This window comes from Sinocyclocheilus grahami, unplaced genomic scaffold (genome assembly GCF_001515645.1).
Source record: "Sinocyclocheilus grahami isolate Dianchi unplaced genomic scaffold, SAMN03320097.WGS_v1.1 scaffold225.1, whole genome shotgun sequence".
Classification (NCBI taxonomy): domain Eukaryota; kingdom Metazoa; phylum Chordata; class Actinopteri; order Cypriniformes; family Cyprinidae; genus Sinocyclocheilus; species Sinocyclocheilus grahami.
The window spans coordinates 772,842-800,838 of NW_015505404.1; the positions used below are offsets into that span (position 1 = coordinate 772,842).

General features: G+C 39.0%; 2 protein-coding genes across 2 annotated transcripts in view; one reads left to right on the forward strand and one right to left on the reverse strand.

Moving 5' to 3' along the window:
- necab2 (N-terminal EF-hand calcium binding protein 2) overlaps positions 1–27,997 on the reverse strand; it is a 143,059-nt gene that overhangs the window by 75,111 nt on the left and 39,951 nt on the right. Inside the window, exons 3-5 of the mRNA XM_016287795.1 lie at positions 20,217–20,325; positions 15,597–15,622; positions 15,226–15,323 (exon numbers count right to left, since the gene is read on the reverse strand). Coding sequence (XP_016143281.1) covers positions 15,226–15,323; positions 15,597–15,622; positions 20,217–20,325 — 233 coding nt within the window. The remainder of the gene's footprint in view (positions 1–15,225; positions 15,324–15,596; positions 15,623–20,216; positions 20,326–27,997) is intronic.
- LOC107596931 (galactose-specific lectin nattectin-like) lies at positions 2,152–3,717 on the forward strand. Its single transcript, XM_016287794.1, has 6 exons — positions 2,152–2,265; positions 2,398–2,465; positions 2,628–2,722; positions 2,899–3,021; positions 3,199–3,307; positions 3,484–3,717. The coding sequence occupies exons 2-6, from the start codon at positions 2,405–2,407 to the stop codon at positions 3,546–3,548; spliced, it is 453 nt and encodes a 150-aa protein (XP_016143280.1). The 5' UTR covers positions 2,152–2,265; positions 2,398–2,404; the 3' UTR covers positions 3,549–3,717.

Genomic DNA, 27,997 nt, shown 5'->3' on the forward strand with positions numbered 1-27,997 from the left:
TGGGTCCAAAAATTATTCAGACCGAGTCTGGGAAAAAATTTAAGTTCAGGTTTGCATGAACCTGGTTGACAGCATGCCCAGGAGACTACAGGCGGTTATTAAGGCTAAGGGTCACCTGACAAAGTATTGATAGTTGTGAAAATATTGACAGCTGTATGAATAATTTTTGGTTTATTGTAATCCGTTACATACCTTTCTATCAAATTAATCTGACATTATCAAGCTGAATTTGTTCTGACTTCTTTTCATATTTTATTACAATTTTCTAAACTATAGCGAATAAACTGTGATAATGTGAGAAATGTTGAAGGTGTCTGAATAAATTTTGATTTGACTGTATCTATTTGATAAATGAAGTTAACCAACTAACATTATACATACTCTTTTGGTTTCTTTACCCAATATTTAAAAAATGTACAAATGCAATGAAAATATTGGTATCGGTACGCGGTATCGGCAAGTACCAAAAATAAAAGTATCGGTATCGGGCGAGTACTGGAAAAAGTGGTATCGGTGCATCCCTATTAAAAATTATTGTTTAATAAATAATATTTTATATAAATAATAGTTGAATTTAATAATAGTATTTGGTATTGAAAAATGGTCTGTGTGTTGTGATGACCAGAGCTGGATAGATTACATTAAAAAAATTTGTAATCCGTTACTGATTCCAAATTACATAACAAAAAATTGTTAGTAACATAACCTATTACATTATGCATTTTATAATCTGACAATTTTTTGATTACTTTTAGATTACATGTGAACTTGTTTATCATGTTGATTTAGGATAATAATGTACCATATAGAAATAAAAAAGCAATGAAAAGTAAATATTGTGTGAATATGTAATATAACCAATAAAAAAGTAACTCTAGTCTGATTATGAGTATTTAGGGGTCCAAGCACCGAAGGTGCCAGAACCCTATTGTTTTTGTACTAATTTTCTTCTTCTTTTTCTGCTTTAAAAGTGTCTGGCCAGCCGAAACCGTAAGTCGTAGAAACAGCAAATTTGGCAGGATGGTCCCAAATCTCCTCCACTACTCAGGTGCACACACACACCCCGATCAGACCATAGGAGGTGTTATAATAAGTACTTTAAAATTTTTGCTCATATCTCCACAAATATACAGGTTAGAATCAAAATTCTTTTTTCCTCCGATTCTCTGCGTCAAGATGAACAATGTAGCTAGACTAATGTAGTCTAGTTCTGAAATTATTTCATTTCAACTGAGCTGGTTTTATTTGTATTTATAATTGAGGTGTCACCAGTGAAGGTTACAGATTTCACCCTGGAGACATGCCAGACTTCTCTATCTCTAATATTTTAGTCTGCTTAAAACCTGTCCCTTGAACGATTGACTGCAAGCTCACATCTCAAGATCTAATGAACGGCCAATGGTTAGAACCAAGTCCTCGCCCTGCATTATTGCTGGTATTTGATAATTTCATTGCTCTTAGCAATCAGGCCCAACAAAACTGCGTCAACAGTAGTTCTGGGCGATATACCAGTTCAAACACTAAGCCGGTTTGAATTACACAAACGGTATGAATTTTTACATTTGTGGCTAAGCATGTAGACAACTTTGTGAATTGAGAGGAGATTCCTGCATACACTTCTAACTAATGGTTAGAGAACTTCTAGAACTATTAATAACACGCAACTTATTATTTAACTGGGCAAATAAATCAACTGTAGTCATTAACAGAGGCCAGAGACGTTGAAGATGAATGCAAAGAGGAGAAAATACTGTAGCAGGCAGAGCAAACTCACTGTTCACCATGCACTGTAAGTTGCTTTGGATAAAAGCGTCTGCTAAATGAATAAATGTAAATGTAAATAATTACTGCCCAAGGCATGTGCAAAAATGCCTGATTGAGTTGCATTAGTGGTTAGTAGTGTGAAACTATGTCATTCTTTCTTCCTTCATGAAACCGTTAGAAAGAAAAGCACTGGATGTTTCTAAAAAAGTTTATATAAAAAAGGACTATAATTTATAATTTGAGCTAATACATTTTTTTCTCCTTGTCCTTAAAATCTACTTACAGTAAATATTTAGTTAACCTAATGTTGTATTTCTAGACAGGCTCATCTTACCCCAAGTTCCCATATTTAAATTTGATCAGAAATTAAACAATCATATCCAGTATCATCCTCATGACTTATACACACTTGACTTCAAGTAAAGTATAAAAGCAGGGCTCTTTCGGGAACTTCACAAAATCTTCCTCTGAGATTCTGAAGGCAACAATCTGAAAACCAAGGTGAGTTTTGGCACAGAGACCTACTGAATAACCTTTTGACTTAAAGTATCTTTGTCTTTAAAATACACCGACAATCCACAATGTGCAGTATAATACATACTTTTAATTTTAAATACGTAATTTTTTTTTCAGTTTCATCATGGCAATACTGAGAAGTCTTCTGCTTCTTTTCACCGTGTTCTCCATGGGGAACGCAGAAGGTAACAAATACATTTATTTGTAAAAACTTTAAAAGCTTTTCTGCCAAACCTTTGATGTTTTGTAGCTTTATGGAGAAGGATAGCAGGAAATGTATGATATTCAACCAACTAATATTTATCAAAATATTATTATAATATGTCTTATGTTTATTTACTGGATAGTTAATTTAGTTAAAAATTGCCCCTATGGATGGAGAAATTTTGGAGTCCGATGCTACAAGTTCTTCTCTCAGACGGTCAACTGGGTCACAGCAGAGGTAAATTGTTAGTTACAAGGTGATTTTTATTACTTTTAAAATAAAACTTTATAATAATAATCAGTCAGACCCGACTTTGTTTGAAAATGACAAAAAATGTTGTTTAAAAATACATTTATGCTTTATGCTGAAAAATACTGTATTTTGTATTGACAATAAAAAATCTATGTCTTTAGAAGCACTGCCTAAGTCTGGAAGCAAATCTCGCATCTGTACATAATAAAATAGAACAAGATTTTCTCCTGAGTCTGTTGCCTTCTTCCACACGTTGTTGGTTTGGTATTCATGATGGTAACCATGTAAGTAAAGTTGTGTGGCCTTTTTTGTTTTGCTTTGTCTAGTTTGTTTGTCATGACTGAAATCTCCAAAGTTTGTAATGAAGATGGTTTGACTTCTGCAAAGCCAAACTAAATGACCTTCTAAATGGAGTCTGAGTACAGTAGAGCAGTCTTATAATAACTGTCTTTGCTCTTTAGGAAGGACAGTGGTTGTGGACTGATGGAACGCCATTTGACTACACCTACTGGGCCCCTGGACAACCTGACAATCTGTATACCGAGAACTGCGGGGAGTTCAACTTCGACAGTAAGAATGCAGTGTGGTTTTTTATTTACAATAATTATTTACAATCGTATAATTTCACATCAACCAGTAACATGAATTGGTTCATTTGTCAAACATGTCTTAAACATTCTATTTTATTTTGATTCTAACATGACAATAATGATGAGAATTACATATTTCACTTTTTCACCCCATAGATAACCGTTGGAACGATGCAGCCTGTTTAACCTCACTGGGTTTTGTTTGTGCTAAATACCTGTGAGATCACATGCAGTCATCCTGCTCCACAGTTACTTTGATTGTACTACATTTACATGTTCTGATCTTATCTTTACAAGTGTTATTCTGAAATTAAACTTTTCTTAAATATTTTCTCAACTTTAATCTCTTCTCAATACTGAAACACTCCTCAAATCAATAAAGGCATTAAAAAAACATCTTGTCTTTCAAGGATTTAATATATAGTTATTAGAATGGCTTTATAGGCTTTAAGTGATGTCATCATCAGGGGAGGGGCTTACAAAGATGCTGGTACCCCAGTGACTAGAAGACAAAAATCTGAGGGTGTCTCTCAGTACGCTTTACAAAAAAAGTACAGTGGGTTCTATAAACCCTAGGGTTCTTTACTCACTTTTAAAGAACCTTTTATGCCAAAAAGTTTCTATGTAAGGAAAAATTATTAAATGATTGCATAATACGTATATGTTTATATATTAGGGTTGCACAATTAATCGAATTTCTAATCGCAATTACAATTATGGATGCCACAATTAGGTAATCGTTCAAAGCGGCAATTAATCGTTCAAAGTCCACTTATGTTATTCTGTGTGCTTAAGATGCTTTTTTTATTTCTACATGTTATCTTAAGGGTTTTTCCATTGTTTTAATTTTAGTTTTAGTATAACACTATAATACCATTTATATTTTTAATATTAAGAAGAAACCAATCCGATGTATAGTTGACATGTTTAGTTGAGGCTTAATACTATAGAAAAGCACTAAAAGTTTTTCAGTTAGAGTGTTTTCAGCTTGTTTATTTTCATATAAAAATAAGGCATGCAGTTGCATCAAACAATGGTATAAACATAATTCAATGTAAATTGTGATAATCGTAATTAATCATTGCAATTTCAAGGCAATAATCGACAATTATGATTTTTGTCATAATCGTGCAGCCCTATTATATATATAAATATAAATGTATAAATAGCTAGTTAGGGGAAAAAATAAAAACCGCACTGGCCCCAAGTATGTATTCATTTATTTATTAGTGTATGTAGTTTACAGTTATTTTGTGTACACCTCTGCATGGGCATTGCATTTTATTCCTGTAATCAAAATAATGTTCACTGTGATATAAAATAAAAAATTATCTCACCCAAGTATGAATTTCATTTGTCACATGCCGATTGTCAGTTTTATGGCCAATGGTCATTTGATGGTATGCATATTCCTTTGTAGTTTGCAGTTTAGTTTCTGTTGTAAATATGTTAATCCTGTCATATAAACTAGTTTCATCTTTGTTATAAATAGCTGACAAACAGGCTAGCTAACAAGCACGTTACATACTATCAGTAAGTGAACAGCAATGCTATTATTTTAGCAAGCTGTCTGAAGGATCCATTGTTGACATCCTGTCAAGGAAAACCTTGATTGATTTGACCACCTTTTTTCAGCAGTCCAGCTATAAATAAAATGGTTCCAGCTACACTATTTGTTAAAGTGACTCAGCGGACCTATACGTATGCTTTCATCAGCGTACTAAATGTAAATATTGTAATTTTAAGTGTTGTGGGTATGTCTGGAAATCATTTAGACAGCAAAAGGACAAAACAGATTTATGTGCAGTAGATAGGTTTGTCGTTTGTTTCTTCATCATGTCCCCACATAGGATACCATGTCAGTGCTGAATCCAGTCAAAAGCAGGCCTTTAACTTAGGGAAACTGAACAACTAGATAACCTTTAGAACAAATAATAATATTGTGATGTTTCACAGAGACACTAGTTGTTACTGCGGTGCCAATCATCTAGATTCTAAAGAACAGTGCAGAGAGTTGATGTTGAGTTATAAAACCTAAATGTATCTTACATCCAAACCCATTTCCACCTCAAAATAGTAAATAAATAAACAAAAAGGAATATTTTACAACTGAAACTTCATATTTCGCAATTCACAATGTAACCTTCTTTCATTTTTACTTTGAGGCATAAACAGGCTTCCATGTGACAGGCCAATGACAAGGTCCAAATCAGAAGTGAGGATGCCTATGCCCTACATGCTATGTAAAACCTTTGAAGTGGGGATTTTGTAGGGAGCAGGGCACCTGTGTGTCATAATTTAGCCGTATGGAATGCACTTGGCGAAAGGAGTAATAAAAGGAAACTTTATTTCCTCAAAGTTGAGAGTAGATGGTAATAAATATATAAATAAATAATAAACTGTGTAACTGTTCAACTGTGTTTATTTGAAAGAGTGCGAAAATTTGTCTTTATGTGAAAAATTTGAAAGTCTTTATAACCGATAGGTGGTGCTGTGTCCTACCTGCTTTGTTTGACACCCCTGACATATACTGAGGTAAGGGTGTAGAGTTACATTCAAGCCATTTTAAGACATAAAGAAACCTTTTTTATGGGAAAAAACAATTAAATATGTCAATTTGATTATCAAAAATTATATAATTAGTGACTACAGAGGCACTTTAAGAACCAACATCTGAAAGAATATTAAAATATCTTTAGTAGTTTTTGTGTTACAGGCACGCAAACTTTAGGAAAAATGTAAAAAAAACGGAAGAAAAAAAATCCAATTTTTGAACCGTCACCATAGGCATATAATGCAACAAAGATTGCTAAATTTAACATATTTACTAGACTTACCAAATTGTCAATTTGAACACCCTCTCTCCCACACTGGAATTTAATATGTTAGCTTTCATGAGTATTAATGTTTGTCTTTCTTCAGAAAACAAATATTAACAAAATCAATAATTTTACCTGAGGAAGTTTCTGAAATTTGGTTGATTTGACATGAAATAAAACCTTTTGCTTTTGAACTTTTCAATCAGATGGCCTAGGCTAGACTAGACATATTTTCCATTTTGTTAAAAATATACTTATTGAAACCAACCATGCCTCATTTGAATTTTCACAAAATCTTCATTTAATGCTGACAAAAACCTTTGGATCGAGGCCAGAAACTTTACATGCAAGCTCATTTTGCAAATATTTAAATAATTATTTAAATAATTAAAATAGTCTTTAAATGTTGACTTGAACAAATAATATTATTTACATTATCAGTGATTGTCGTTTGAAGTTTGAAGTGATTGAAGTTTTGTTGGTCTTGCTGGTTTTCCTGTGAACACCTTTTCTCAGATCTGTTTCTTTCTATTGTACAAACAGACCACACCTCCAAAGATAGAGATGCATTTAGATTATATCTTTTTGATATTTACAGTATTATTTTTCATGATTATTTATGTATCATATTCATGTGTATATATATGGAGAATACAATATAATAATTTTCATACCACACAGCTTTTTCAAATGTGAGTTAAGGTCACAAATTGTGTTGTTGTCTTGCCAATGTTATTCCCATCCTCCACTACCACCTTTAATAACAAGTTTTTATCAGATAGTTTAGATAATTTGTCTTAAGTTTCAGGAAAATAAAAAACCAACCTAATGGACAAAAATTTTTTATATTTACAGTATTATTTTTCATGATTATTTATGTATCATATTCATGTGTATATATATATGGAGAATACAATATAATAATTTTCATACCACACAGCTTTTTCAAATGTGAGTTAAGGTCACAAATTGTGTTGTTGTCTTGCCAATGTTATTCCCATCCTCCACTACCACCTTTAATAACAAGTTTTTATCAGATAGTTTAGATAATTTGTCTTAAGTTTCAGGAAAATAAAAAACCAACCTAATGGACAAAATAAATTATTCTTTGGCAAACTTTCTGGGTTCAAATCCAGACACAACATACTTTTTTAATAGTTTGTTAATGTAGACCTAAAGGAGTAGTTGCCACAAAAATGAAAATTCAGGTATTATTTACTCACCCTTGTGTTGTTCTAAAGCTGGGGGTAAACTATTTATTTAACAACAGAAATTTTAAAAAGGCTGCCAGTTGAAAAAAACAGCAGAAACATATATTACAAACTGGTGTTTCTTACCATATTATTTGAATTTATTGTCTTAATTATAAACACTGGTTTGTAGAGCAAACAGTTTTACCATTTACTGCACTTGTTATTATTCTCATTATTTCCCAAAAGTGGAATCGGAAGTCTCACACATTCACAGAAAACATCTCCAGGTTATGCACGTAACCATGGTTCCCCGAAAGGGAACGAGACGCTGCGTCGAACGCTATGGGAATGCCTTCAGTGTGACCATGCTCTGAATCACATGCGTAATCAGTCCAATGGATGGGCGAGACGTCACGGGCGGGGTAATGTAACAACCAGGAAGCTTAAAAGCACGTGCGGTGGAACCGACGTCAGCTTCTAGGAATGAAGCAAGTGCTTGCAGGAATGCCGGAAGTATGGCACTGAGACGCAGCGTTTCTCTCCCTTCGGGGAACCATGGTTACATGCGTAACCTGGAGACATTCCCCTTCAGGAACTCGAGCTGTGTCGAACGCTATGGGAACGAGAATGCCCTGGCCACCAGAATTACAAATCCCTGCCTAGTGTGGAAGAGCACAGCTAAAGCGAGAGAACGGAGCCAGGAGTGGCGCAGAATGCAGGTAGGCACCTGACAAAGTAGGCGGGGACATCCCTCCCAAAGGCCAACTTCAGAAGGAGTGAGTCTTGACCCCCAACGGAGAGGGGAGATCAGAGGACTCGAGGCTATGGAATAGCATCCTGATCCACCGCTTAGCATAAGCTTCTCTGGCCGGAGGCCTCAGCCTCAGCACACCGCGGAGGAAACGTGAAACCAGGGGGTGTCTGCCCACTGACTGGCCACCAATAGGGGCCCGGTAGGCCGCAATGGCCATCACGTAGACCTTTATGGTGGAGTGGTTTCCTGCGGAAAATCTGGCCTGCAGGAACTCCAGAACTGTACCAACTGGGTAGTTGACTGGGTCAAGCTGGCGGTCTCCGCACCAAGAAGTGAAAAGCTTCCACTTCAAAGCATACCGTTTCCTCATTGAGGGAGCTCTGGATTGGAGGATGGGCTTCAAAACCTCGGTTGAGAGACCGGAAGCTGCAAGTTGTGCCCCCTCAGTGGCCACACCCAAAACTTCCACAGCTTCGGGAGGCGGTGGAATATCGTGCCCTCTGCCTGTGAGAGGAGATCCCTCCTGACGGGGATCTCCCATGGAGAGCCGTCGAGAAGGGAAATCAGGTCCGAGAACCATACTCGGCCCGGCCAGAATGGGGCTACTAGCAGCAGACAGATCCCGTCCTGGTGCACTCTCTCCAGAACTCTCGGGAGCAGAGCAATCGGGGGAAAAGCGTACAGACGAAGCCTCGGCCAAGTCTGCACCATAGCGTCCAGTCCGAGAGGAGCTGGATGAGTCAGAGAGAACCAGAGGGGACAGTGCGATGTCTCTCGAGTCGCAAACAGGAAAAGCTCTCCATATCTGCTTCACCACCTCGGGGTGAAGTCTCCATTCCCCGGGCCTCAGCCCCTGCCTCGACAGGATGTCTGCTCCCATATTGAAATACCCAGGAATGTGAACAACTCTTAGCGAGAGGAGTTTGCCCTGAGACCACACAAGGATCTGGTGCACCAGCCTATACAGGGGGCCACTCATGACCGCTCCCCAACCAGTGAGGGTCGCGTCCGTTGCTAGCGTTACGCGGCGACAAGGAGCTTCCAGCACCGGGCCCTTAGACAAGAACCAAGGTTTCCTCCACATGTCTAAGGCACGAAGGCAGCGCTGCGTGACCTTGAGCATGCAAAGCGGGTTTCCCCTCGGGGAGAACCCCTTGGTCTTGAGCCACCACTGTAGGGATTGGCTTGACAGTGAGTGACAGGCCTTCTCTCACTCTCTTGACTGCCGTGAGGATCGACTCGATGAACAACTCTTAGCGAGAGGAGTTTGCCCTGAGACCACACAAGGATCTGGTGCGCCAGCCTATACAGGGGGCCACTCATGACCGCTCCCCAACCAGTGAGGGTCGCGTCCGTTGCTAGCGTTATGCGGCGACAAGGAGCTTCCAGCACCGGGCCCTTAGACAAGAACCAAGGTTTCCTCCACATGTCTAAGGCACGAAGGCAGCGCTGCGTGACCTTGAGCATGCAAAGCGGGTTTCCCCTCGGGGAGAACCCCTTGGTCTTGAGCCACCACTGTAGGGATATTACGCGGCGACAAGGAGCTTCCAGCACCGGGCCCTTAGACAAGAACCAAGGTTTCCTCCACATGTCTAAGGCACGAAGGCAGCGCTGCGTGACCTTGAGCATGCAAAGCGGGTTTCCCCTCGGGGAGAACCCCTTGGTCTTGAGCCACCACTGTAGGGATTGGCTTGACAGTGAGTGACAGGCCTTCTCTCACTCTCTTGACTGCCGTGAGGATCGACTCGATCCGAGCAGGGGACAAACGTGCCTGCATAGTGGTCGAATCCCACACCACGCCCAGATAAGTGATCCTCTGTAATGGAGAAAGCACACTTTTCTTGGCGTTTAGTCTTAACCCCAAGTCTTTCATGTGAGCGAGAAAGACGTCTCAATGCCAAACCGCTATCTGCTCTGAATGAGCTATTATCAACCAATCGTCGATGTAGTTAAGTATGTGGATGCCCTGGAGTCGCAGAGGAGCCAGAGCAGCATCCACACACTTGGTGAAGTGTGGGGTGAGAGTGCCAGGCCGAAAGGAAGAATCCGATATTGTTAAGCTTTGCCCCCAAAGCAAACCTCAGGAACTTAGATCGATCGTGAATAAACCAGTCCTCGGACCTGATCTGAAACACGATTTGTTTGAGTGTGAGCATCCTGAACTTCAGTCGCATGACTGAGCGGTTCAAATGACGCATATCTAAAATGTGACGCAACCCTCCATTCTTCTTCCAAATGATGAAGTACCAGCTGTAGAACCCGGACTCTCTTCCGCGAGGAGGGACCACCTCGATGACCTCCTTCCTCAAGAGAGTATCTACTTCTTGTTCCATTATCAGAGCCTGCTCGGGGCCCACCAAGGTGGGGATAACCCCGTTGAACTGAGGCGGAGGAGAACCAACTGGATTCTGTAGCCTCTCTCTACAGTGTGCAGGGCCCACTGAGATACATTTGGCAGTAGTTTCCACGTTGCCAAATAATCTACTAAGGGAATCAGTCTCTCGAGACTGACATCTGGTGTAATCAGAGCGGCTAGCTCGGTGCCCTGAAGCGGCGGAGCGGCAGGGGACGGCCATACTAGCTGCTCTAGTGGAGGTAGCGAGCCTCTTAGCACCGCTATGTTTCCGGGCGGGACACCGGCAGGGTTGGCAGACTGATCTCCTGAGGGCACTGAGGAGAGACGGGCACCATGTGATGCAGTGTACACCGCTCTTCCCCGGAGGGGACTGCCTTCCGAGGTCCTGAGCCATAGCATCAGGACTCTCATAGCTGAAGTCTCCTATTAAAAACGACAGTCCTCAGACCCGCGTCATCTGCTAGGAAGACTAGACTGATAGAACCAGAGCCTGCTCGGGCAGGACCCAATGAGGCACGCTTGGCAGGGGCTCCCACACTGCCAGGTGACCTACTAAGAGAACTAGTCTCACAAGACTGGATTCTGGTGCATTTAAAGTGGCTAGCTCGGTGCCCTTAAGCGGCAGACCGGCAGGGAACGGCTGTACTAGCTGCTCTAGAGACCTCCGTGGAGGTAGCGAGCCTCATAGCACCGCTACGTTTCTGGCCGGTAACTGAGAGAAGCGCTCGCCAGAGGCCACTGCGCCCTGGAACACCGGCAGGGTTCCTGAGAGCACTGACGAGAGACAGGCACCATGTGATGCGGTGTACACCTCTCTTCCCCAGAGAGGGCTGGCTCTCAGAAGTCCTAGGCCTTAGGCGTCAGGACGTTTTAGACGAAGACTATCCAGCGAGAATGACGGTACGCAAAACTGCCTTCCGCTAAAAGCCTTTGGCCTAGGAGCGCCACTCTGACTCTAGACTCTGCAGGGTACGAGAAGTGACACCCCCAGAATGAGGAGCTGGAACCCGGTAGGGTGAGACTGCTCCCGCCCAACAGCCCCTGCTGACCGCCTCAACCTCCTCGGAGGAAGAGAGGTAAACACGTGCTCTCACTTGAGACATTTTTTTCCCAAGAGCCCCTGTATATCTAACTTCTCATAGTCAGATAAATACTTTAATTCCTCAGAATTAAATGCAGCCAAACAACCAGACGAGTAAACACAGTCTGGTGTGATAAGATTCATATCAAAAACAAAGATGTAATGCACGCATTGCCTCAGCAGCGCACAAGCCGCTCGGTCACACAAACAATATCAATCTCCTCAGAGAAAGATAGCTGCAGCAGCGAGCTCTCACTCAGAGGGGGAAGAAACCGCAGCACGGGCTTCCGAGCCTCGAGAGTGAGCGCTAGATCTCGGGAACATGGGTGGAGATAGGGAAAGCCCGTCTCCAACCCGTCCGCTTGATAATGTGCGATACCCGCTATCTCAATCACCGCCGTGCCTTAGCAGCAGCGGGACCAGAACCGCAAGATTACAGGCATGGACACACTCCTCGGAGCGTGCCCGGCAAGAGCGGACCACTTAACAGCAGGAAAAGCACAATCAGCCCCCTGAGAGCTGACTGCATGAGCTCCGCTCTCCCAGTAATGCAGCTCATTAAAATATTAGGCATAATATGCTTGTGTAACTGATGCTTGTGCAACTGGCGAGCTCATCGACGCCCTCCATATCAACCTCCTCGGTAGACAGGCAGAGCGTTGAGCTCTCTCGCCGGGGGGGGAAGAACCGCAGCACGGGCTTCCGAACCCCCTCAGAGGGGGAAGAAACCGCAGCACGGGCTTCTGAGCCTCGAGAGTGAGCGCTAGATCTCGGGAACATGGGTGGAGATAGGGAAAGCCCGTCTCCAACCCGTCCGCTTGATAATGTGCGATCCCCGCTATCTCAATCACCGCCGTGCCTTAGCAGCAGCGGGACCAGAACCGCAAGATTACAGGCATGGACACACTCCTCGGAGCGTGCCCGGCAAGAGCGGAGCACTTAACAGCAGGAAAAGCACAATCAGCCCCCTGAGAGCTGACTGCATGAGCTCCGCTCTCCCAGTAATGCAGCTCATTAAAATATTAGGCATAATATGCTTGTGTAACTGATGCTTGTGCAACTGGCGAGCTCATCGACGCCCTCCATATCAACCTCCTCGGTAGACAGGCAGAGCGTTGAGCTCTCTCGCCGGGGGGGGAAGAACCGCAGCACGGGCTTCCGAACCCCGAGAGCGGGCGCTGGATCTGGTGGTTGAGGAAGAAGTTAGGGACTCGCCCATCTACATTCCCTTTACTGGATCCATATGTGAACCCCATGAGCACAACCACCGCTCCGCCTCGGCGAAAGCGGGGCCGGCGCCACGAGAAACGCTAATGAAGGCTCCCTCCTCAAAGAGAGCCTTCTCGGCACCCGGAACTGAATGGGGTACTTTGAGGCGTAACAGAGGCAGCTTTGGGGGTGGTCCGGCTACAGCGAGACTTGGCACCTTCCTCTTCCTGTCCAGCAGATCAGGATGATGCCTGAGGTGCTGGGTCCAGCACTATCTTGGACCGGGGTCCCTGGTGTTTAGGAAGTGGATAGCATCTAGCAGAGTGGGAGCGCCATTGAGGCTCCAGCGCCACTGGGCAGCTGGAGGTGCAGGCTTTGTGGACTGCAGAGCCGGAGCAGACTTGGGGCGACTCGGAACAGGTGCTTTGGCAAGAAGTGTCGCATCGCATGAGGCAAGGACTCAAAGACGCAGGAAGTGGGCTCTTTATTAAAGTGCTTCTTTTATGGATTTTTCAAAATTACCTTTCATGCAGAGTGTAACACAGCTCTGTGAATGAAAACATTCTGCAAAGTTTTAAATCTGAAAATGCACCGTGTATAAAGTTATTGTCACTCAAAAGAAAGAGTCGACTCTGAATCAGTGAAACGAGTCATTTTTAAAACGAATCCCAAGACGTTTCATGTTGACATCAACATAAAACATTAGCATATTGCCCGCTCACTTGTTGCGCGCGCAGACCAGGGAAAACTTGGTCTGAATGAAAATGCAAATTAATTCTTTGCCACTAGGTGTCGCTTTTGGGGCTGTAAAAATAGTTGTTTCCCCGGTAACGACTGTACACAAAGCAGCACTGAGCTCACAAACTCTGCTTTATTAGGCGTTACAGGCGTGATGAAATGAAATCGACCAATCACTGCAGATTAGCGTCACGCAAAGGAGGGGTTTGGACAAATGAATCGTTGAGCGAATCGTTTGGAAGTCATTGAGCAAGTAAGGTCAAAATAAATGCATATTATAAGACAATGAAAGTGTTTTTTTTACCTTACATGCATGTCAACCTGTTGTTGGGGACTCCCAAAACCAAAATATGAACCTTTCATAACCCATAATAGGGGCACTTTAACATTTGATGTGAATGTATGTCACGTTGTATAGTATATAGAGACAGAGGCGCCAGAACAACAACTGATAGAATGTGCACTATAGCACGATACTTTGATATTTCTTCAAAAGCAGATTGTGGAGACATTTTAATCGTCCACGATCTATCAAAAATCTATCGCACACCCCTATCGCAAACACATTAACTTTGATAGTGGTAAAAATACATTCATCCAGTACATATGGACCTCTAAGCAGCCTTTGCTGCCCCCTGAGGGTCTCTGAATCCCAGTTTGAAAACCCCTTCTGTACAACATACATCTACGCAGTCTAACAACTTATTTGTTGTTAGAGAGTAATTCTGCATAACAGAATCTCAGGTGTGGCAGGAGAAATGATACAGAGAAAAAAGATTAAAGGAGAATTCAAAGACAAAATTATGCACTCACACTTACAATTGTGAGTGGCTTTGGTAAGAAAGCCCCAGAAATGCAAATTTAGGGGTGGTGAAGAATCACAGGGTGTAATAATTTGCTTTCTGAAATCAATGTAGGTTTGCCAACTGCATTAAAACACAAGTGTTGGTCTATAAGCGGGTTTTGGATCCCAGAAACCATCGCTGTGAAGCTTATGTGTGCACAGATAAAACAAACACTAATAACTGTACCCCAAATGGCCTATACATTTTTAAAGGGTAAACTCAGTTCATATCGGGCCAGATATTTTACAACTATCACTCAGCCAGGTATTTAAGAACACTTAAGAACCTGCAATATTAACAAGGACCTTTGTAACATCAATTAGATTCTACAGCGTGCCGGTGGGGAGTGTGAAATACAAGGAGAAGGGAGGAATACACTCAAAGACTGATACAAGAATAGCTGAAGGAAAAAGAACAGAGAGCGATTGGGTTTTTATCGATCTTCTATAAATCAGATTACACACTCGGTTAGAAACGGAAAGAAAGAGAGAGGCACATATTTGGGATGGCCACAGCTCAGTAATCTGCAGTGCTGTCTAACTGAGCACCAGCTTGCTAATGAGAAGAAAACCACAAACAGAATATGCAAGCCAAGTTTTGAAATGGAAGGTTATATTTAGACGAGTAGGAGAGACTGCAATAACTTGCTCACACTCCTCTCTCAATATCTGTTCCTCATATGAGGAAAGATTTACTGTACTATGCTTATAGGAGATGGCTTTCTGTTTTAGATACATATGATTCAAGCTATGATTTAGGAGCAGATGCCAAGCAAAACCAGCAACGTTTTAATAAAAATATGCATGTCTTTAAAAATATGAATGCATGTTATTGGACCTTGAATTGACAAATGCAGTAGGCCACTGAAGCAGAGACACTTTAATCAGTTTTTGGCACACTAACCTTTTTGGTGAAGTCCATGGCTTTGAGAATGGCCAGGTTGAGTGTCTCTAGGGAGGCCAGAACACCTTCATATTCCCCCATGTGGTTGGCAAAGTAGTCTGATGAACAGAGAAATGAGGCAGAACAGAATTATGCATTTTCTGCAAACTCACAAACCATACAGAAGACTGAAAACATGGAAAAAATAATTGCCAACAAAAATACTCAGAAATAGACATTTTTACACTATCCATTGACATTGATATTAAAATGGAAAGTATACACATACAGTAGGTTCACATATTGTCTACCAGTAAATACCAAATCTATTCAAATAAGAATATTTGTTTCTATTCTTTGCCACTCTAACACATCAACATACTGATACTCACCGCATAGTTCCTTGGTGTCAACATTACTAACACATCGCAGGAAAAGGGAAGCGTACAGAAAAATAGAATAGAAGAAGCAGAAGAAGAAAGAGATAAGAAACCAGGCAAAACCCAGCACAAATCAAACATTACATCTGTGTCTTACAACAGTGGGAATACAGAATCTCACTAAACTACTGTATATGGATCCTAAAGAAAACACAACACAAAACTTAACAAATAAATGATTTTTGAAACCAGAACCTTAGCAGACCTCAAAGTTACATGCTTCATCAAAATGAATTAATCAGCCAATTTGACACTGATCTGGAAATAATGAATGGAGAGATGCATATATTGTTTTTAGAGAGGTTTTTAAGAGGTTTTAAGTATTTTGTTTTTAACGGCAAAACAGCCGGCGGGAGCACTTGCATATTTCCAGATGACAGATAAAAGAACTTAAACTGCTCCATCACTTTTGATTGGACACATAAAAGTAACACATCACTTGAATCTGTAAAGGGTTTACTTTTATTTGTATATGCTCACCATATCAACAAAACTTTGTGCTTTTGTAAAATAAAGAAAATAAACAGGGTGCGCTTTCAGTCGTCTCGGTCTCTGTAAATATCCCTCTGAAATGCGTCATTAAAAAGTGACTTAGAAAATTTAAATGAATATATTGTTTTCTGTGAATGAGTGAACAGGATGATTGTCACATCATTTTGAAGCAAAAACACTTGCCTACAAGATCCCGTTCTCAAAAGTCTTGTAAACAAATGTTCTGTATGTTTTATGGCCTTATTTCAGTGATTTAAAACTTTTTAGTTTTTCACTAACGGTGCAAAAACACATGTATCATGTACATACATGCTGCTCACATATTATTGTAGCCCAGTTTGTGCTGATTACAGTGTTATCAGACATTAGCTATTTATATGTTTATAAGCAACTGAAAAAGCACAAATGTCAGGGCATGTCAAAACCTCTCTAGGCCCCCAAAACACCCTCAGACCCCAGAGGGCTAACTGAAGTGTTACAAAATATGATGTTTTGTCATTTGTACTGAAGCCAGACTTATACCCGAATAACTCTATCTTATTTTTGCTCTTGGACTTTTCATCTCTCACTTCTTTATACTTTCCCTCACTTGGTAAAATGGAAGTGCCATCGGCAAAGGGAAGCACAAAAAATATATAAAGTATGACATTTACAGGTGTAGGGTGAGCACTGAGAGTGAACACGGCTAACAATCCTCTCTCCTTTCACTGGTACTGATCTCGTGATGCCTGGCCTGTCAAATAAAGAGTTTGTCCACCTCAGCAAAGGACAGAAGAGATGGGAAGACTGAATGTCATGAGTCTCTCTCTCTCTGTTAGGGGCCTATCTCATTCATACCCATTAGCACTGTGCTAGATAAGCTAGTGATCAGATTCATCAGTGTGATTATTTTCCATCCAATACGTTGATGAAAGGATGTCAACATTAAAACTAAATTGGTCTCACCGTGAATGATTCATCCATGCATGTTATTAAAAAGAAAAAATGTCTTTGCAATTTTTAATAAAAAAATAATAGCTAGTTCTTCGCCTCAAATGACTTTTCTGATGTCACTTAGGCTGCAAGTGCTATTAGATTGTGTTAAACAATAGCTATAAAAGCACTGTTTTAACAAGTGTATACCAAAATGGTTTAAACCATTCTGATATGTAACTATTTTCATAATCAAATTGATCCTCAGTGAATAAAATTAATTTAGTTTTTGTTCAATGTCATGCACCTCTTAAAAAACTGTCGAATTATAGAAGGAAAATGATTTACAAATAGAAATTAATTTAATATACAGTTATGAGGAGCATGATTTTGGTCAATGGGATTTCATAGTAGGGCTAATCATGACTCCATATGAATAATTAAATGTCCTGTTGCTCGTCATGGTCTCAAATGGTAAGAACAACAAAAATCAGATTTTCATCATAGTCGCACCTGTTAAGAATGCTGTAAAAGTGTGTGTGAATGTCAGCATGATATTCAGATGAATGGCAGACAAAAGATGAGAGTCTCATGTTTCATTCCAAATCCACAACATAAGTGTAAATGAGAAACGAGCACAAAAAGGTGACATGCATAAAGCTCTCATTTTTCTTCTTCCATTCAATCTTTCCCACCTCACTCTCTCTCCACTCCCCCCACCCCAGTGTCTTTTCCAGCCCTCCCCCATCTCATCATCTAGCCCTCTTGTCTCCATCCTTTTCTCTGGACCAGTCCTTATGGGCTCTGGTGGTTCATTATTTAGAGAGAAGGCTATGTTGGACCTGCAGAGCAGCGACCGCATCCTAGCAGCTGCAGACTTCTCATTTTTTACATAATTCATTCTGAAATGTGATTAAAACAACACACACACACACACACACACACACACTGGAGCTGCTCTGCCTCTAGAGACTAGCTCACACACACCTATACACACAAACATCGAGAAATAGGGTGCGTGAGACACAGAGAATGGAAAGAGAGAGAGATCTGGCAGCAGATCGCTATAGATGAGACAGATGTAGTCATGATGAAACTTTCCAAACACAAAACTTTAAGAGAGACTGAGAGAGAAAGCAAGTAATGCAATGTTATGTGACTAGAAGCAAATATATAAGCAATTCTAAAGGGTATATTCCTATTACTGTTCACCTCATCCCTTTATCATCCCTCATCAGTCACTGTCTTTCCCTTTTCCCCTTTTCATGCTGTCCATTATCCTTCATTATGTGCACCAAAAAAGAAATCTGCCCCATTTTTCTGCCTGGTTCTTGAGAAACTATTACCTATAATCAGGGGTTAAAATGGGAACCAAGATCCTGGTTACATGGTTATATCTTCAAAAAGTATGCTACCGATACTCTTATCATACTGTCCCAGGGAGTGATTTTTATTACACAGAACCAGACTTTTAATCTGAAAATGTAAATTTCTATCATACAATTATTATTGTTAAATAATTACGATAAAAAGTAATTATGAAAATATGCTAATATTATAATATGCAGAAGTAAATATTTTATATATCTGTTGTGTGGAAATAAATACTGTGTTAACTGTATTATGAATTATACAATATAATAAATATATTATTCATAAATACATTATATTTACTTAAAGTGCCCCATTATGCCACTTTTAAGGTTGCTAATGAGTCTCCTAAAACAGGTTTACATGCAAGCAAGGTAAAAAAACACGTTAAAAAAGCACAATAAATTTTATTTTACCTCATTTCTAAATGATTCGTAAACGACTCGTGCGAAGCAGTTCAAAGAATCAGTCTCTCTAAACCCCTCCTTTCCATGAGCCCTCACTGCTGTGATTGGTCAGATGGCGCAGTCCTTTGTGATTGGTCCAGAGCCGTAGAGAGATTGGCTCTGGATTGGTCTACCGCGTACAGCGCGTGTCGGAAACGAAACACCCATTGCCATGATGGAATGACAGCCCCGCAGACTTGTCAATACATAGAAAAGATGGTATCGATTACTTACCAATTTGAGCCGGAGTCTGATGATGAAACGGTTGAACTGGCTGATCGACAAGAGACTGATTCGCAAGCACGACTGGAGCAGGACGTTTCTCAGTGGTAAGTGTCAAGTGTTAACAAGTTTGTGGTAATTATAAGATGTGATAAAACAAATTTACTCTCACAGCGTAGGATAAAGCGTCTTCTTGACATGATGTTAACCACACGGAAATTTTACTGTGTTTGTGAGCGGGCAAGTTGGCGACGTAGAACGTGGGCAGACATTATGCAAATGTGTTACTTTGTGACATAGAGCCGTAATAGAATAAGATTCGAATTCCTGAGGACTCGTTTAGGCGATTGCGAGCCGACTCTTTTTTTTGATAGACAATAACTTTATTTATTGCGCACTGTCGGCTTCACAACTTTGCAGATAGTTTATGTTCACATACAGCTACATGACACACTGCATGAAAGGTAATATTCGAAAAAAGGCATAATAGGGGCACTTTAAAACAAATATTGTTTAAAATTATTAGTTTTTATATTTATTACATTTACATATATTTTTATTTTATTATATTTTGTGTAATTTCCAGACATGCTGTAATTTTATACATTTATTGCAAAATTGTGAAAATATTAATTTATTAATTACTTGAATATACATAAAAAGCTAGCTATGAAATTTGCCTTAGCCAGAAAAAAAGGACAAAAAGCAGACTAATTAAATAAACTAGAGAGAGTGTGAGAAGTTAGAATTTATTTTCTGAAACTCCACAGGGCCGAATCTGATGAAACAAGTACAGTGCTTTGCAAAGCAGCTTACATGAGGTGAAGCTTGTGTGCTCTATGCGAAATCACCTCATCCATGCTTCGCCACTGACTAGATTCTCATGTAGAGAAATGAACAATACTTCATGACATGAACTATTGAGATCATTCTAAATATAGCTTTAATGTTTTTACTGGAACATTTAACAACGTGACCATGGTGTACAAACACAAAATGAAATGAATTAACAAAGTTCCAATCCATTTTTTTTCATTTAATTATATTGTTTCCTATTTTATTGCACTTCTGTTGTCCTGTATTGTGATTCACTGGATGTGTATTCAGCGCTGTGTGTCTGTAGAATCACCTGGTGTTATCAGAGTCAATGGTGTGAAACAGTTTTTCCAGCTCCTCTTCATTCAGAGTCCCATCAGAGAAGAAGGCCTGGAACTCATCAAGGGAGAGCTTTCCATCATCTGCAGGGGGAAACAGAGATTTTAGCTGCACGCCTCATTCATTTTTAACACCCCAGTACTGTGTATCAGCATCATGGGTATTTCTGTAACTACACCTTAACAGGCAAATACAATCAATATAATCTGTCTAAAATTAAAATAAACCTATATGTGGGTTTCATACACTCACATGGGTCAAGTTCCCTAATAACTACATGTGAACAAAGCATTCAATATGGACAGATAATTGATGGGTTTAGGTGCGTACACACATTAATTTATTCTTAACCCTCATTCTAATGTTGATGAATGCGGATTATTCTTAATGAGGGAACAAGAGCCCACGGTTAGTAATTAACATCACCATCATCATCTATAGATTTTCTGCAAGATTTTCTTTCTTCTGTTTATCCCTTTGTCACTCTTTGCAAGCATATGCTTATTCAAGATCTCTGCAAAACACTAGTGTGTCGTTCTTAATGCAGAATTGACACATCAGTAATTTTTATTACTCTGAATTTATTGTAGGATCATTTAGTTATTCAATTACCAATACATACATATGGGGTCGGTAAGATTTTTTAAGCATTTTTGAAAGAAGTCTTTTATGCACACCAATGCTGTTTTTATTTTGATCAAAAATACAGTAAAACAGGAATGTTATGAAATTTACCATTTAAAATTACTTTATTTCAATATATTTTAAAATGTAATTTATTACTGTTATGGCAAAGCTGAATTTTCAGCAGCTTTAGTGTCACATGATCCTTCATAAACCATAATATGCTGATTTGCTGCTCAAGAAATATTTCTTATTATTATCATTGCTGCTTAATATTTTTGTGGAAACTGACACATTTTTTCAGGATTGTTTGATTGATTACTGTCACTTTTGATTCATTTAACATGTCTCTGCTACATAAAAGTATTAATTAAAATAAAAAGAAAAACCTTACTGACTTTTTTTTTTAAAGCATCACCAGTGATGAGAGACAGGAGGCTATTAGGAGAATATACTGTATTGGCTTCCTCTATGGGGGATGGTCAAGAAAAGGTTGGTGAGAAAAGGGGGATGTTACAAATAGAAGTCTCAGCTGCAGTCAATGCTGGGAGAAATGAAATATTCATCACCCTGGATTCGTCCTTGAAGTTAGACCTGTCCTTATTGGACAAAGTACAGCCGAAATACAATATGAAAGTAAGTGCAGCCAATCAGTGGCTCCAAAGCAACTATTGGATTGTAGTTTCTAAATCCAAAAGCTTTTAATGTTAATGAGAACCACTTACGGCTTGTCAATGCAGTTCTACACCTCCAACACACGGCCATGTATTTATACATGACCTTTATCCATTCTGCTCTTTATAGAAAAACACCCTACCATATCTGTGCGTTTGTGTTTTTCTTTCTCTAGCTCCATAATGTTCTCATCCTTTCTCTGTCACGGTTAGAAAGTGAAGGCAGGAAGGGAAGCAAAATCAAAAGCAGATCTTTCTCTGAACCATAGCTTACATGAAGTGTGTGTTTCTGTCTTTCCCCGTCTCTATGCAAGGCTGAAGAGCACGGGGAACCCAGCCATTAATTAGGCAGTGACCCACTTTTCTTCTCTTTTCCACAGGAAGGAGTGCTTGCTTAGAAAACAGACATTTACTTGCCCAATTTCCACGTTCAGCACTGTGCTCTAGTGACAGCTGATGCGTAACAGTAACATTACCACTGTAATATATCTTAATGAGTCAATAAACCTCTCTGCACTGGATTAAGTTGACAAATTAATCTTATACAACCAGCATTTTATGTTGATGATCATTGTTTGCATGATGCTGGTTGGAAAGTATGATTTTTATCTTCTTGCAGAGCTACAGTATTTAAGAGAGCGAACAGTCCTGCTGTCCAATTACCTGGAAATTGCTGTACTCACCTAAACTGCAGGTGGGCTACTGTAATGCTGCTTGATGGACAGAAATGGTTTATCTTCCAGATAATGTGAATGGCCTTTCAGTGGGATTTAAAAGTGCAAAGTCTCATTTGACACAGTAAGAGTGTCATGACAATGACAGCTTTTCATTAACGCAGAACCAAAGCCTTAAAACCAAAGCTTATTTGAAACTTTAACACTAATCTTTTACTGCCTTGCAAGCACTGGAAATGAATATATACGTTGCTGTTTAAAAGTTAGGGGTCAGTAAGAATTTTTTTATGTTTTTGAAAGCCTCTTATGCTCACCAAGGCTGCATTTAAAAGTAATATTGTGAAACATTATTATATTATATTATAATACAATTGAAAATATAACTGTTATATATTTTAAAGGGGTCATATGATGCGATTTCAATTTTTCCTTTCTCTTTGAAGTGTTACAAGCTCTTGGTGCATAAAGAAGATCTGTAAAGTTGCAAAGACTAAAGTCTCAAATCCAAAGAGATATTCTTTATAAAAGTTTAGAGTCAGCCACGCCAACCTAAAATGGCTCGTTCTAACACGCCCCCACATATCTACGTCACGATGTGGGAAGATTTGCATAACGCCGCCGAGTGTTCACGCAAAGAAAGAAGGCATAACTTTTATTCTCGCTGTAGTATTGTTGTTGCCGCCGCCGCTGCTGTGTGCTTGACATCACATCGGTGCCGATCACAAATGCAGACATGGTTTTATGTTTACGTTTAAGTCATTATAATCCATAATTATATCCCCACTGGATGCAACGAATGCCTCGCTTATAATGGGTTTTCATGTTTTTGAATCATCGCTCCGGCCTGACGGGGCATCATCACAATATGGTAGGGGCGTAACATTTCCGTCACACGCTTGAGGTATTCGGCCAATCACAACGCACTGGATAGCTGGCCAATCACAGCACAACTTGCTTTTCAGACCGATGAGCTTTGTAAAAATCGACGCGTTTCAGAAAGGCGGGGCATAGAGTAGAAACAATAATGTACAGTATGTGGAAAATAATGGTTTTTTTTACCTTAAACCGCATAAACACATTTCATTACACCAAATACACAAAATAATGTTCTTTTTAGCAACATCTTAACCCTAAAATGACCCCTTTAATATATTTTAAAATGTAATTTTTTTTCTATGATGGCAAAGCTACATTCTCTGCAGCTTTTACTCCAGTCTACAGTTTCATATGATCCTTTAGAAATACTGAAATAAGTCTAATATGCTGACTTGGTGCTTAAGAAACCTTTCTATTATTATCAATGTTAAAAACAGTTATGGTGCTTAATATTTTTCAGGATTCTTTGATGAATATAAAAGTTTAACAGAACATAATTGAAATAAAAATATTTTGTAACACACACACACACACACACACACACACACATATATATATATATATATATATATATATGCACGTGTGTGTGTGTATTTTTGAATGAGTGAATGATGACTGATGAATGATGAATTTTCATCATGAACTTGTTTAAACAGCGCATTGTTTTTTATATTTTTATCACCATGTATCTGCACACCTGTATATATGTGACCCTGGACCACAAAACCATTGTCATTGTCATAAGTACCACAGGTATTTTTGTAGCAATAGCCAACAATACAGTGTATGGGTCAAAATTATAGATTTTTCTTTTATGCCAAAAATCATTAGGATATTAAGTAAAGATCATGTTCAATGAATATATTTTTAAAGTTTCCTACCATAATTATATCAAAACTTAATTTTTGATTAGTAATATGCATTGCTAAGAACTCCATTCTGACAACTTTAAAGGCGATTTTCTCAATATTTAGATTTTTCGAACCCTCAGATTCCAGATTTTCAAATAGTTGTATCTCAGCCAAATATTGACCTACCCTAACAAAGCATACATCAATGGAAAGCTTATTTTTTATAAATCTCAATTTAAAAAAATTACCCTTATGACTGGTTTTGTGGTCCAGGGTCTATATAGGGTATATATATATATATACACTGTAGACAGCAAAAAAAAATCTACACAAACTAGTCAGTTGATGCACATCTATTGACCATGGTTACAGTAGCTGCCTCTGACTGCAGTGTAAAGGAATGGATTGCACTTCATGTAATGACCCTGTATAATGTTCTTTCTCTTCATCTTTTCTCTGTCACCATTATATTCTCCAGAGATGCAGACTTTGGCACATAAGCCACTCCAGTTGCAGTAAGAACGTAGACTCTCTTCTTCATCTTTCTAATAACATAAAGGGTCTTTCAGTACGACTAAAGAGTGCAAAGTTTCATTTGGTGGTGAGAAAAACAAACAGGCATCTCGGATGTTGCTCTGTCTTGGGTGCAGGATAAGGGACTGATCAGATGGATTTTGGGAGGTGGAAATGGACCAAGAGGTGAAGTTTAGTTCAATCATGACAACTCTCAGAAGATTTTAGCATAGTGATGGATATGACAATGTTAATGTATTTGGTCTTGGCGGAATAGATCTGCTACGCTGCTGCTGAATTGCTGCTGCTGCTGGTTATTGCTGTAGTTGTAGATTATTGCTGCTGCTGCAAGCGAGAACAGGAACTTGCTACTGCCAATGCATATGGCGATACAGTGCCGTGAGTATTTAAGACATACTGCTGCTGCACAAATAGCATATAAAATAACCCATGGCAGATCTATACAGGTGGAGCTGGGGAAGGTGGAGAGTTTCAGAGAAATCTCAAGTGAATGCTAGCCAGCCATATAAATGCAAGGCAGTAAGCTCATTGGCTGCATATGCAGCATGAACCAATCAGCTTGTGCCAAGTTGTTTAACTCTGAATATCATCAGTTACGTTAACACCCGTCAGCCTGCGCCATCTAGAGATTCATGGCTGAACTATATATTTAATGTGTGTAGGAAGGTAAGAGTCTGCAGGGACTGGACACTGTCACAGACCACGCTAATTCCTATAAAAGAGAGGCAATTAGCACTTTTCACAGCCAATGTCCCCAGCACATCTTAGCACCTCCTTACAAACACGTCTCTTCCCATCTCTCATCTCTCACAACTCACGCCACATTTCGGGGGAGAACTGGGGTACATGTTGCCATGGTAACCAAAAGAACAGAACTAGACCTTTGGGATCTGAGATGTCTTAATCGTACATACGCTCGCTCTCATATTTTTCTCTTTCATTCTGTTTGTCTCCTTCTCTCGCCTGTGCTCTCCTCTGTTCCACACCAGTGACATGTGGTTGACCTCTGTAATCATATTAAAATGAATTACAATTTAATTAAACAAAATTTACTTAATAAAAAAATGACAGCAAATACAATAAAAATCAATAGTTATTTTTATGTTAGCACTGATAAATGGCTCCTATTAAAATTATATATAATTTTTTTCTACATAAATGGAAAATAAAACACTAAAAACTAAAATCAGTCATTTAAATGCTACAAGTAAATTTAGATATCACAACCCTATTATCTACAGCATTAAACTGGTTGTTATTTTGAGATTTGCTAAATATTAACTTATAAAGTAAAATTTATTTTTCAAAGTTGTAAAAAAACATTATTGATGTATGTTTTACAAGAAAATACTATTTCAGTTTAATTCAATGTGTTACTTCCCATTTCTTTGTAATTCTTTGTAAAACTTACAAGCAATTTCAAAGTGAAAACTGTTTCTATAATATTTTCTCAAGTGTACAGTGTTATTAACAGTTATTGAATGATTAGTGTTATTAAAAGAATAACTTTAGGTGAGTATTAGATGACGGTAAAGACAATCTAAATATAAAATAGGAGAAATTAGTGTAAACAATTAAATATCAACTACTATACACACATACACAGACATACTGTGCATCCCTACATAAAATATAAAACACTGTTTACTTTCAAAAAGAAACCTAGCCTAATATTTTATTATCTTATATCCAAATCTTTATGCATTTAAACATTACGCATTTTTACTCTAATTAAGATAACAACATAACATAATAACAACAATATCATAAGCTTATTTCAACTAACTTTAAGGTTATTCTGAAAAAAATATATACAAAACAAAAATCGGTCAAAGTTTTAACTTAGAAATAAATTAGACAATTTGATATTTTATTTAGCAAAATCTGAGAAAATATTCCTGATCTACACTCATTTCAAATCCAGAGGCGGACAGTAACTAAGTACATTTACTTGAGTACTGTATTTAAGTACACTTTTTGAGTATCTGTACTTTACTTGAGTATAATTTTTTCTGGGAACTTTTGAGTTTAACTTCACTACATTTGAAAGACAAATATTGTAAACACAATATTTTCACTCCACTACATTTCTATCAAGGTTCTCGAAGTAGAAAGTCATTACTATGTAGCAGCTTTTAAAGCCAGTGGGTGATTTTTTTCTTCTCTAAAACGTGACTTTCTTTTTTTCAGACAGTTTATCAGTAATCACTCTTGTAGGGCTACATGAAGTGATTTCCCAGCATTTTTTGAACACTGACCAGTTGCAAATGTGGTGTTTATTTACAACAATTAAATAATAAGAAGTTAATATTTTGGTATACATTACACACAATATTGTCTGATTTTGCTAAATTGTGTACATGAAAATATTACCTATAAAGCCACAATCACCTTGTAGAAGAAAAGTATGTATTAATTTTCATTGCCCAAATCTCACTTTGTCATTGCGACTCTGCCCATGGTTATAAACAACCTCCGTCTAAAAAAAAAAATCATGTCCTTTCTGCATCAGAAACATCACATATATTTCTTCCTTATCACTCTGTATTTACAGGATTTCACTGTACTGTATTCAGTAGGTGTAATGTATTCCAAGTTGCTTCAGTACAACAATAAAACTGTGCATTGACATAAAAAAGGAAATTTACTTTTGGTACTTAAGTACTTTTAAAAGCAAGTACTTCTGTACTTTTACTTAAGTAAAAATCTGTCTTTACAACTTTTACTTGTAATGGAGCAATATTTGACCAGCAGTATCTGTACTTTCACTCAAGTAATGGAGTTGAGTACTTTGTCCGCCTCTGTTCAAATCACCTTGTAGAAGAAAAGTATGTATTAATTTTCATTGCCCAAATCTCACTTTGTCATTGCGACTCTGCCCATGGTTATAAACAACCTCCGTCTAAAAAAAAAATCATGTCCTTTCTGCATCAGAAACATCACATATATTGTGACCCTAGAGTGATGATTCTGGAGATTGTTGGGATGCTGATGCAGAAGACTGTATTAACCTGCACTGCCCAGCCCCCCTCTCCATTGGCAAAACAGTAATAAACTCAAAAGCTAAACTAATATGAAAGTCGCACCCTCCCTCTGGCCCGTTCCAAAGACACCACTCTGAGAGTAATGATGGATGAACAGTAAAAGAGCCTTTTACAGGCCTGTCAGTTTATCTTGCTCAGTAACATCGATCAGCATGTAAAAAAACTAGCCCTACCTGCCTGTCGCACTGTAAGCCTGTCTGTCAAAGCATAATTTAATCTATCTGCATTCAGATTGCCTGTCTGTCTGCCCATCTGAGGTGGACACCGGTACCTTTGATGTCTGTTGGGATTTGATTCAGCCATAAGTCCAAACAGTGTGATGGCAGCATGAGAGGACCCATAAGCACATGCTAAACATTTACCCAACTCATCCTCCCACTTCCATATGTCTCCAGCACAGACATGTTTTGCTAACAGTGTAACTGTACACAGTGAGCCAAATTACAAATAGGTGTTACTGAGACTGTACGACATGCTC

Bases quoted from the DNA above. Each gene is read 5' to 3' on its own strand.
- LOC107596931 (XM_016287794.1), top strand. From the start codon at position 2,405: ATGGCAATACTGAGAAGTCTTCTGCTTCTTTTCACCGTGTTCTCCATG. The intron at 2,723-2,898 runs GTAAATTGTTAG...CTATGTCTTTAG, and splicing joins TCAACTGGGTCACAGCAGAG to AAGCACTGCCTAAGTCTGGA. The intron at 3,308-3,483 runs GTAAGAATGCAG...TTCACCCCATAG, and splicing joins CGGGGAGTTCAACTTCGACA to ATAACCGTTGGAACGATGCA.